The following is a 12,065-nucleotide window of genomic DNA, read 5'->3' on the forward strand; positions in this document are numbered from 1 at the left end:
AGGGATCTTTAAACGTGTCTCAGAGTGGAGGAGAGGGGGCAAAGCGTGTCCCTAACACAGCCTTAAGTTCAGTGACTAGGTGTATGAGAAAGATGGCCGCAGTGGCAGGTGTTGGTATGATAGGGAATCAGCAACCTCAGCTATCTTGTCACCTGTCTTTGTTAGGATTTTATTGCTGTGAAGAGACACCATGATAAAGGTAACTTACAAAAGCAAACATTTAATTGGGATTGGCTTACAGTTTCAAAGGTTCAGTCATTATCATCATGGTGGGAAGCATGGCAGCATCCAGGCAGACATGGTACAGGAAGAGCTGAAAGTTCTACATCTTGATCTGAAGGCAGACAGGAGACTTTCTTCCATACTGGGTGGATCTTGAGCATAGGACATCAAAGCCTTCCCCCAACAAGGTCATACCTACTCCAACAAGTCCACACCTCCTAATAGGGCCACTTCCCATGGGCTACGCATATTCAAACTACCACATTCCCCTACATAAAAAGGAGTTGGAGCACATCATACAGAAGTCTTGACAGAGATTGCTATTGGACAGCAACATGTCCAGCAGTTGCTGGTAGCTGCATGAGGTACTGAGCTTAGGCAAGACAGAAGACATCAGCCAGTTCAGCCTTCTCCTCAGAGACTCCCTGGGTTGTACCTGATGATATACTTGGGTCAGGTTCAGCTCCTACTTCTCCAGGTTAGCCTCTAGGTCCACCTGACCAGTGTAAAAGTTAAATTCCTCAGAGGAAGGGATGATATGAGAGCTGTACCCAAGCTTTACAAATACATAACTTGGGCTGAGCCCATAGCATTTCTAACTTATCCCTAGGACTAGGCCTGAATGCTGCTAGCCTCCAGTCTAATCCTCTGCAAGCCTGGACCTTGAAGGTTTCAGTTTCCAACCTCCATCTGCTAACCTAGGCCTAGAATGTTTCAACCCCCAAGACTTACTGCTGTATAAACTCACTCTTTCTAGCTCTTTCTGGACTCCGGCTGGCTGGTTCAACTCAGTTGTTCTGGTTCAAACTCCTCTCCAAGCTGACTGGTTCAAATTGGCTTCTCTTGGCTTCTGACTGAATTGCTGTTTGGAAAAACTACCTCTGAACTGCACTGGACTCATCTGAATTCTACTCCACTCTCTCTCTGCACTACTTTTTTTTTCTCTTTTGTTAGAGTAACATTGTAACCTGTAACTTAATCCCAAGCATGAGTGCCTTGTCAGGTCTCTTTTTTGATACAATGTAAGCCTAAAACAAAACTTAAGTGCTCTGTATATTCTAATATTTTTATTATACCCACAAGAAGGGTTAGTGAGACATCTCAACTTAAAATTCACCCTGCATCTCAGAGTACCCCTCTTGCTTGTCTACACTATTGTCTAGAGAGAACAGTTGGGAATCTCAAGGGCACTTCGTAGAAGAGATGAGCTAAGTTCAGTGACTTCAGAGGAAAATATTGTTCTAACAGATCCTTACAGATTTTCAAGTGCATTTTTTCCATATTGAATAAGAATTATTCTCAAAGCAAATATCATACAATAGCAACGTTCTCATTCCTTAAGACAACATATTTTGATATCACCAACTCAAAATGCTAACAGTGCCACCACTGTATGCAACCTGGAATAAATGATCTTAACTACAAATTACCAGCTCCCAACAAGGACACAGAGATGTTTTATCATTTATGAATTCCCAGGCCTTATAGCTTAGGCTTCTTCCCAACTAACTCCTAGAACTTAATCAACCCATTTATTTTGGTCCACGTTTGTCTTGTGGCCCATTATCTCTCATTCAGTCCCTGAAAGTCAGACTTCCTTTGTGTCTGGGTGGCAAATTCCCTGCATAAATTCTTCCCATATTTCCGATCTCTGCCCTGAAGTCCTGCCTTTCCTCTCCGGACCTATAGGCCACCAGTGCTTCATTAAACCTATCAGAGGGTATGGGGAAGAATGATTACAATCTCTGAGGAAGGTGCAGATCAATTAGAAGAACAATACCCAAGTCAACAGTACTCTGCAATCTGGGTTAAGAAATCAACATCTGAGCCGGGTGGTGGTGGCGCACACCTGTAATCCCAGCACTCTGGGAGGCAGAGGCAGGCGGATCTCTGAGTTCAAGGCCAGTCTGGTCTACAGAGTGAGTTCCAGGACAGCCAGGGCTACACAGAGAAACCCTGTCTCGAAAAAACCAAATCAAAAAAAAAAAAAAAGAAAAAAAAAAGAAAAAAGAAAGAAAGAAAGAAAGAAAAAAAGAAAGAAAAGAAAGAAAGAAAGAAAGAAAGAAAGAAAGAAAGAAAGAAAGAAAGAAAGAAAGAAAGAAAGACCCTGGTTCTGGAAAGACTCAGTGAAACAGTATTCGGCAAAACCAGAACGGGGAAGTGGGAAGGGGTGGGAGGGAGGACAGGGGAAGAGAAGGGGGCTTACAGGACTTTCGGGGAGTGGGGGGGCTAGAAAAGGGGAAATCATTTGAAATGTAAATAAATTATATCGAATAAAAAAAAAGAATTTGTGGGTAAAGAGGTCATAGATCCTAGGACAGAACCTACTATTTAAAAAAAAAAAAAAAAAAAAAAAGAAAGAAAGAAAGAAATCAACATCTGAATACAAAGACAACCTTTACACAGTATGCAAGATGATCCTACAACATCATGGAAGACTATGGAACATGAGTTAAATACAGAAAGCTGCTCTCCAGAACTGCTTTTTTTGAACATTAAAATAACTGAATATTATTTTTGGAGGGAGGAAGTATATGAAGAGTAGCATATTCTACACATGGGGAAACATTCTAATTAAGATACTTTAAAAGGTATTGTAGATGTTTATTTAATACTAGAAATGTCCTCGGCTAGCATAAAGTATTTCTCTTCATCACAAAATAGTAAGGATTTACACAATCCAAGGAGAAAAAAAAATCCAAAAGACTTTTTTGACCTGGGTACTACTTCTTCTAAAAAGGGTCTCCAAAGTCTTGAGTAGGATTATCATAATCAGTAACGAAATGCTTGAGTTCCTCCACACAGCGCTCACCGATTTCGTGTAGATTCTGCCTCAGTGCAAACTGGATAGACTTTCCTAGTGAGGGATCTTTTTCCGTCAGCATTTTCACCACCATCCCAAATGCAACAGTCTTGTCAGTAAACCTGCTCAATCTCCTTGGTTTTTGGGGCAATGGTTCTTGAGCGGCTGCTAAGCTGGCTGTCTACATACGTCTCTGTGCCATCTGTAGTGTTTGACTCGGGTTTCACTCCAGGGAAAGCAAGGCACATCTGCTCTTCCACTCCTGCAGCACAGGATGTATGGCTATGGCTGTGTGGTCTACAGCTGGGACTCAACTTGTGTGGTGGGATGCCGGTAGACGTGAAATGCACAGTGCACAGCCTGCCTCATGGCCACTACCAGCCCTTCTACACCATTTGGGTGGGGGGATGGTTCTTGTAGATACACAGCCCAGGAGAACTTGGGATGCAACATAGAGCCTCCAGGAATCTCATACTTAGATGTACAATGATATTTCTGAGAGTTCATAGGTGCACACTATATCCTAGGTCATAACTGGAAAATTAGTATTCAAGGACCTGGAATTTATGTACAAAATGGTATAAAATCTTTACAGAGCAAAGAACATAGTAGTCAAGTAGAGTCTTCTAGGGAACATTGTACCTTTGGTGCTGCTGCTTCTGCCTTCCAGTAGGAAGAGAAGCTACTCAAGAACAGTGCAGCGAGAGAGTAGAATGGAATTCAGAGGGTTTGTTTGTTTGTTTGTTTTTTGTTTTTTTTTTTCCCAAGCAGAGCAATTCAGTCAGAAGCCAAGAGAATCCAATTTGAATAAGTCAGCTTGGAGAGGAGTTTGAGCCACTTTGGGTTGAATCAGTTAGCCAGAATTTAGAAGGATTCTGGAAGGATGCATTCTCCTCTAGTTGTAGACAGTTTGCTCTCTGTTACTTTAGTGAATTCACCTGTAAGGCACAGTTTCTACTAGAATTCTTGTCTTCTTGGTCTGTGGTACCAGTTGGTGACATTGTCTTCATGAGGTCTCACAGCTGGCACTTCTGTCTGCATTTGCCTCAGAGGATTTCACTTTTGGAATACATGGGGCTCCTCATCTGCAGTAGCTTCTTCGTGGCTTCTTTCTGAAATGTGGATCCTTCTGAGTCAGGATTGTCCAACTATGAACTTAGTTGCCTATTCAGAGTGAAGGATGTGCCATCCTGGCAGTATGGAGAGATGAACGGGCTAAAGCAAGTTAAAATCATTACTATTTATTTGCTAACACTTGACACACGTAAATTTAAATTAGGAAAGTAGCACAATATTACTGCCAGTATTCATCTCGAATTTGTGTGCATTCCTATCAGTCATGAGACTTTTAGTTAATTTCTGTACACGCACCACACGTGCACACACATGCCCCTGCCACAGCATGCAGATGGAGGCCAGGGGACATCTTCTGTGAATTGGTTTGTACCTTCCATCTTGTTGGGGTGGAGCCAGCCTCTCTTGTTCTTCTTGACTATACAAGGGACTCCTGGCTAGCGGGCCCACACGCTTCTGGAATATTCTCGTCTCAATTTGCTGTCTTATTGTAGGAATATTACTGGGACAACAGGCACTGCATTTTTTAAAACTGTATTGCAGGCATAGAACTAAGATCATCAGGTTTGCCTGGCAAGCATTGTAGCTACTGAGCCAGTGCCCAGCCTGAGCCTTCTGTTTTGTCACGTAGGATTCTTTGAGTAAATAAATGTCTGACAAATATCTTTATGAGTGAATTTTCTCATGTTCGTTAATTGCTCCTTTGTTTAAAAGTGAGTTTTTTTTTTTTAAAAAAGAACTCTGTTCCAGTGTTATGAATATAAATAGCTCTTAGGTCAGCCAAGGATCCTTTTTTTTTTTCTTTTTTTTGGTAAAGATTTACAGATCTGATGTTGAAATATTTCTTAAAAATCATACTTTCTGCTCACCAAAGACAGAGGAGGAGGAGGCGGCAGCAGCGGTGGTGGTGGCAGTGCTGCCTCCATCACCATCACCACTACCATTATCACCACTACCACCACCACCACCCCCACCACCACCACCACCATCATCACTCATGTCTTGGTTTTGTAACCAAAGAAATGAATTACTAAACTTTAATTAAGAAAAGATTTTGGTTTAGTTCTATAACCCATTTTTTGATTGGGTTGTTTGGTTTTTTGGTGATTAGTTTCTTGAGTTCCCTATATATTTTGGATATTAGCCCTCTATCGGATGTGGGGTTAGTGAAGATTTTTCTCCCAATCTGTAGGTTGCCGATTTGTCTTATTGACTATGTCCTTTGCCTTACAGAAGCTTTCCAGTTTCATGAGGTCCCATTTATCAATTATTGATCTTAGAGCAGGAACTATTGGAGTTCTGTTTAGGAAATTTCCCCCTGTGCCAATGAGTTAGTTCAAGGCTCTTCCCTACTTTCTCTTCTAATAGATTCAGTGTATCTGGTTTTATGTTGAGGTCCTTGATCCACTTAGACTTGAGCTTTGTGCAAGGTGACAAATACTGGCCTATTTTCATTTTTCTACATACAGATAATCAGTTAGACCAGCACAATTTATTGAAGATGCTTTCTTTTTTCCATTGTACAATTTTGGCTTCTTTGTCAAAGGTCAAGTGTCTTTTAAGTGTGTGATTTTATTTCTGGGTCTTCAATCCTATTCCATTGACCAATGTGTCTGTCCCTGTACCAACTTAATTTGTATCACTAGTAGTTTGTATCACTATTGCTCTGTAGTAAAGCTTGAGGTCAGGGATGGTGATTCCCCTTGAAATTGTTATTGTTAAGAATTGTTTTCACTATTCTGGGTTTTTATTACATATGAATTAAACTGGACCTCCGAGATTGCTCAAACACTGGACCACCAAGTAGGCAGCATACACCAGCTGATATGAGGCCCCCAACACACATACAGTAGAGGACTGCGGGGTCTGTGTTCATTCAGAGAAGATGTACCTAACCTTCAAGAGACTGGAGGCCCCAGGGAGTTTAAGAGGGTCAGGTGGGGTGGGGGGCAAGGAGATCCACATGGAGACAGGGTGGGTGGGGAGGAGGTATGGGATGTGGAATAGTTGGAGGGTGGACAGGGGTGGGGGAGAATAAAATATGGAGTGTAAACAATTAATTAATTAAGAAAAAAATATTTTAGATCCAAGCGGTGGTTGTACACACACGTTTAATCCAAGCACTTGGGAGACAGAGGCAAGTGGATCTCTGAGTTCAAGTCCAGCCTGGACTACAGAGTGAATCCCAGGACAGTCAGGGCTACATAGAGAAACCCAGTCTCAACAAACCAAATCAAACCAAACCAAACCAAACCAAAAAATTGAAAAGAAAAAAAAGAGAGTGAAAAAGATTTAGAAAGACAGAAAGGGAGAAGAGACTGGGAGAATTTCAAGCCCTGGAGTCATTTCCAGACCTTAGACTTTAGGCTAAAGAGGTTCACATGCTTTGGGTTTTAGGACACCAGTCTGAGGAAGGCTGGATGAATTCTGGTCTCAGCTCTCCTTGGTTCTCGCTCCACCCCCCCCCCCAGCCCCCCATGGCTCTTCTTGATGCTCTGGTGACTGGGTGTGCCAGGACAGATCCTATAGTAGCTCCAATACTCCCAAGACTGGGTCCACCCGTCCCCTCTGGTTCTCTGGTGAGCTATCCTGCTGTTACCCTGTAGAGCTGCCTTCTGAGTTCCAGGGCTACAGACCTGTCACTTCTGCTGGGGGCAGTTAGAGTACAATTGATCTAGTGAATGAAGCTTTAGGAAACCTGCTGTTTGCCGACAGCCAAGTAGTGTGACACTGCTTTAAACAACGCCCCTTTATTACCCTTGCCAGTCCCATGATGAACAAGGAGGCCACTTAGATGCAACAAAGGATGCAGTTTCTAGAAGGAGATGGGAGAGGTGGCAGGCTGGCCCTTCCAGATGAGCTAGCTGTTGTCCAGGGTCTTTTCCACCCAGCCAAGTGCCTGGCAGCCCTAGGGAAAAGCCGTGCCCTCTGCAGAGGTGAACAATGAAGCGCCCGGATACCACCACCCCTGGCAGGGGAGTCTCTCCATCTATAAGCTTTGTAGATGTTTGAGTCTCCCTCGGCTCCCTCCTAAGCTGCATGGTCTTCTTGTGCCTTGTGGTTTCCAAACTCTCCTGTCTGTGACACACCTTGTGTAGCCTAGGAGGCAAAGAAACCTAGACAGGGCCCAGGGAAAGTGACCAAAGACTGGGCCCTCGGCCATCTGCAGTTAGTTCCCTGTTACTCTCCCTGAAGTTATCAGCTGGCCGGCTTTCCAGAACGTGTTCTTCCAGAGAGAAGCCAAAGATCTGACAGAAGACTTCATCAAGGGCTTGGACTCTCTGTTAAGGAGACATGGCTGGGGCCAGACAGAAACCAGACAGGGAGGGATAAAGACAGTGCTCCCCATCTTCAGTAATTGCTCCTCAGGACATCAGAGGAGGTTAGGCCAGGTTTGCTGGACCCTGCCCTGACATGGGGGCACAAAAACAAGCACCAGGGTGTGTGTGGAGGAGCACGTGGATTAAACAGTTTTTCTCAGAATTTAACTCATTCCTCAAGTCGAGTGGAAATCCTCCCTGTTGCTTCTGCCCAGCCTTTGGTCAGAGGTGTGTTTGGCTGTGTGAGGGATGAACCAGGGTCAGGATGCCAGGAGAGCCACACCTGAGGAGGTGCAGGCAGGTAGCTGGAGGGCTATTGTGGCAGAGCCGTGGTGGAGATACAACTGGACCGACGGTGGCGTTGTGTTCTCCAGCCAGGACACCCTGCAGCGGGGTGCTGTGGCCAGACTGTGAAGAACAGCAAGAACACTAGGAGAGCGCTCTCTCCTGGAGGGTGTCCCCACACCGTGCCGTCATGACATGCACCTCAGCTCACATATGGTCATCTAGCGGGGCACACAAGAGCCTGCTGAGGGGGTCCCCGCTGGTGTCTCTCCTTCAGAGCATGCTGATCTCTAGATCCCACCCACCCCCCAGTCAGTAACATCAGGTGCTATGAAATATAATGGCGCAAGGATGTACCTGGTGGGCCTATGCCAAGGTGTAATTACACCATGCAATAGATCTGATATAAAGGGAGCTTACTGGGGGGAGTGAGGGGAGTGAGGGTAGAGGCAGGTGAGTGGACATTTAGACAGGCAGATGGAGAGCCATGAGGGCAGGGAAGAACAGAAAGAGAGGGGGGGAGGGAAGGAGAAAGAGAGAGGGGGAGGGGGAGAGAAAGAGGAAGGGGGAGGGGGAGGGTGCAGGAGCAGCTGGGGCAGCAGGGGCAGGTGATGATGTAAGCTGATACTCAGCCCCTGGGCGGAGCCTAGTAGAGGCACCTGTAAGCTAACATCACGGACCCCATCTGTCTTGTTCTGCACCCTGACTCTAGTCTAACCCAGCACAGGAAATCCTGACATAATGGTGGTAATAATAACATAAGGTTTTTGTTCTGTTTTGTAGTAACATTTTTTTTTTCATTATTGGACTGTCACTTTAAGGAGACCCTTAACCCCTAGAACATGACTCGCCAGACATATAGAAGGGAACCCCACACGTCTGTCCAACCCAGCAAAGGGACTATTTGCTTTGCAGGCCTCCCCTTAGAACCCTCTTCTGCCAGAGAAACAGTTAGAAAGGCTGGTAAGACACAGGAAGCCCCAGTCCCTGATGGCTGCAGGAGCAGGACCAGCTGGTGGGCAGGTTGGCTTATCCAAGCCATGGACACAAGCCCTGGGGAAGCCCAGGTAAACAGCCGTGGGGCAGGAGCCCACCCTGCCTGTCAATCAGAAGGCCCGAGTCAGGGCCGAGGGGCTCACTGTGCAGAAGGAAACTCATATCTCAGGTGTCAAACAGGCTGAGCACCATGGTGCCAGCCCACAATGGCATTTCTAGGAGAGCCCAATCTTAGATGCCAAGGTTTGACTTGGGCAAGTATGGTTACTGGTGCTATAGGTTGGCTGACAGGAATCTTTACTTGACATGTTCTGAGCAGTTTGCGCTGTGGGGCTCAGGTGGTAAGGAACCTCTGTGGTCTTGGATTGGTAGGGCACTTCCTTGAACAAAGGCCCTGGAGATCTCTTTCAGAAACCCTGCTTGATTGTGTGCTGGTGGGTCCAGCAGGGAAGGCTCAGAGGATTGGGGTGGCCTCAGACACCCCAGGAGCTGGGCTGCTAAGGGGGTCAAATGCCCTGCCAGCTGCACTCTCCCCCACCCCGCTGCCCCAGCGTGGGGGTGACTGTGGTGGTCCACCAGCTGCACTCAGTGCTGAGGCCATCTGAGCAGGGTGAAGATGTCAGAGAAAAGCCCAGATTGGATGGAGGCTTCTGCTCCCGCTAATGAGGTTCATTATCAGCTGCCCTGAGCCCCGTAAAGCCAGGCAGGCTGGATTAGGGGCACACTCTAATCCGGCTGACTCCTCCTGGCTGAGCGGCCAGCCCAGGCTGGCTGGACAAACAAGCCTGTCGGTCCTGGAGGAAGGTGGCAGCTGCAGACAGGTCCCTCTGACACCCGGGCGGGTCTCAGGGAGGGTAGAGAGCAGGAGGTGGCAGGGCCATCATTAAGGCTTGTCCCCAGGGTGTGTGGAGACTCACGGGCTGGGGCACAGAGGGCTCTGTGCAGAGTTGGGTGAGGGCCTGCTCCTGGACCCAGGAGTGCTCTAGCTGCTGGACCTCAGGAGAGGCTGGATGCTGCACACTTGGTGTAGACACAGACAGCACCTCCAAGGATCAAGTCAGACCATTCTGCGTGACTTAACAAAAATAATTTTATTCCACCTCCCTCCCAAGCAGTAGGAGCAGGGGAATGGAGCAAGTGAGCCGGGTCTCCCCACCCCCTCCTGCCCACAGTGGAACCAATAGGGAGAGAGAGGACGGACGCACTGCTCCCAACCCAGCACCTTCCATGCCCCATAGTTAGCATTGATTTTAGAGACCAAAGTGAGAGACAGGTGCCCCAGCTCAGAGGAGTCTGCCTGTCACAGCTAGCCCAGCACTAAGGCACCACAGGCCTCAGCATCACCCACCCCTTTGCCCCTACCACCAAGCAAGCACTACATCCAACAGTCCAGCAACTGTCACCCTCCCAGCCTGCCAAACCACACCAACCTCAAACTACACTCTTGCAGCAGAAACCCCCGGTCTGAACCTGGGTGACCAGAATCATTTCCTGAGGCCTCCAGATCCATTCTTGAAGCTAAACCCCACCTACACCTGAGGTGCTGAGGCTGGGTTGGTCAGAGAAGGCCAAAAGGGATGCTTTTCTTCATGTGGAGAGGGAGGGAAGTGGACCACCTCAGAATGCAGTGAGGTCCACTCCAGCCCACCCTGCCCAGGATACTCTCCTCTGGATGAGAAACCTTGGAAACTCTGGACTTGTTTGCCTCAATTTAAGGCCAAGACCAAGCAGGAAACATTGAGACTTCAGCAGGAATGAGGCAGGACTTCACAAGAGCTGAAAAACAGAATTCAGTGCTGAAGCAAGGGCCCGAGCCTCCCAGAAGCCCCGAGCCTCCCAGAAGCCCCGAGCCCCTGGCTCAGGCTGCCCCTACCCCATGCTCATCAGGCGAGCCTGGCGCCCTGTTTCTGTTGTCTATGGAATCCTCTCACAGGAGACTTCAGGGTTCACTGCAACAAATCACTTTCTTGAACTTGGAACTCTCCTAATCTAGACAATGGAACCTGGGGTAGAACGGAAGCAAGGGTGCCACCTCCCCCCAAAAGCCCATAAACAGCGGCTCCCTGTCTGTCCTCTGCCGGGGCAGTTCATGCTGTGGGGTACCAAGCATGGCACCTGTGTCCCCGTCCTGGCCCGGAAGTAGGCACACATGGCCAGTAAGCCCAATGAAGGACACAGAATACAGCCCCACACAGGCTAACGTCCAGGCGGGAAACGCCCCCTCCCAGAACCTGCAGCCAAGGGCCTTGGCCCTGCATTGCTAGGGCCTCTGGCTCCCCTTCAAGCATGCTGGCTAGCTGCTTGGGGCTGCGGCCCCCTCGCCTGAGCTCTAAAGGGCCTTGGAGGTGGTTCACCTCAGGCAGCAAGAAGGCTTCCTGTCTCTGTCTCTCAAGTGTCGCTGCCCCTGGGCATTCTCCTGCCTGTCCCTCTGAAGCTCTTCTCCATGCCCGACAGGGTCCTGCCCTGGTGAGCTTCCACCCACTCTGAGGCCTGTGTCTAATTCCTGGGGACCACTTGCTTCCGGCTTCTCAGCTGGCTCAGGGGTGGGGGTGGGGGTGGGGTGGGGGTGGGGGGGAGGGGGTCTGCAGAAGCAGCCTGCTCATGGCCCAGCACTGAATTTCTCATCTCCAGTTTGAATGGACCCATTACCAGGTTGGGGGTAGCTTCTGGGCTCCCACTCCGGGCTGCTGGTCCAGGTGCAGGAGAGTCTAAGACGATGTTTGCTGGGGAGAAGTGTGCCTTGAGAAAGTTGAGGGTGGCACCGAGGTCCCACAAAGGCACCTGCCCGTTGAGCTCATTATGACAGGCGGAGCACAGCTCACGGGGCGGCCACTGCACCTTGCGGAAGTGGGGGTCCTCACTCAGAGCACCTGGGGAGGGAAGTGCAGTTAGCTGTGGAGTCCAGTCAGCCTAGCCTGGAGCTGGGGTTTCTTTTGTTCACAATACCAGCTTTTTCATCTGCAAAATGGCTCACCAAGCCTTTGAAAGGATGGGAGATGAGAGATACAGAGAAAGAAAGCAAAAACAAAAACAAAACAAAACAAAACAAAAGCCACATGTAGCCATGGTCAGTGGTACAGTTCTGTGATCCCTGCTACTCAGGAGGATGCGGTAGAAGGATTGCATTTTTAGGGCCAGTCTGGGTGCCTCTGTCTCAAAAAATGAAAGCAGAGGAAAATCTAAGCAGGGAGATAGCTCAGTAGTCTGTCTAGCTTGAGCTAGGCCCAAGGTTCAATTTCAAGCACCACCACAAACCCAAACAACCCCTGGACAAACTGGCCCAGTTCTGGCCTACAGTGTGACCCAGCCACAGTGTGCCAACATTTGATGGCAGAGGTAAGGTACATGTAGGGGAAGAGGCTGCC

At 48.1% G+C, this 12,065-nt stretch overlaps 1 protein-coding gene across 1 annotated transcript in view; it reads right to left on the reverse strand.

Moving 5' to 3' along the window:
• Positions 1 to 9,765: 9,765 nt before the first annotated feature.
• The window catches only part of Qsox1 (quiescin sulfhydryl oxidase 1), a 37,367-nt gene continuing 35,067 nt past the window's right edge, over positions 9,766 to 12,065 (reverse strand). The window contains exons 12-13 of the mRNA XM_052200519.1: positions 11,350 to 11,570; positions 9,766 to 10,476 (exon numbers count right to left, since the gene is read on the reverse strand). Of these exons, the coding sequence (XP_052056479.1) occupies positions 10,468 to 10,476; positions 11,350 to 11,570 (230 nt within the window). The 3' untranslated portion in view covers positions 9,766 to 10,467. The remainder of the gene's footprint in view (positions 10,477 to 11,349; positions 11,571 to 12,065) is intronic.

This window comes from Apodemus sylvaticus, chromosome 12 (assembly GCF_947179515.1).
Source record: "Apodemus sylvaticus chromosome 12, mApoSyl1.1, whole genome shotgun sequence".
NCBI lineage: Eukaryota > Metazoa > Chordata > Mammalia > Rodentia > Muridae > Apodemus > Apodemus sylvaticus.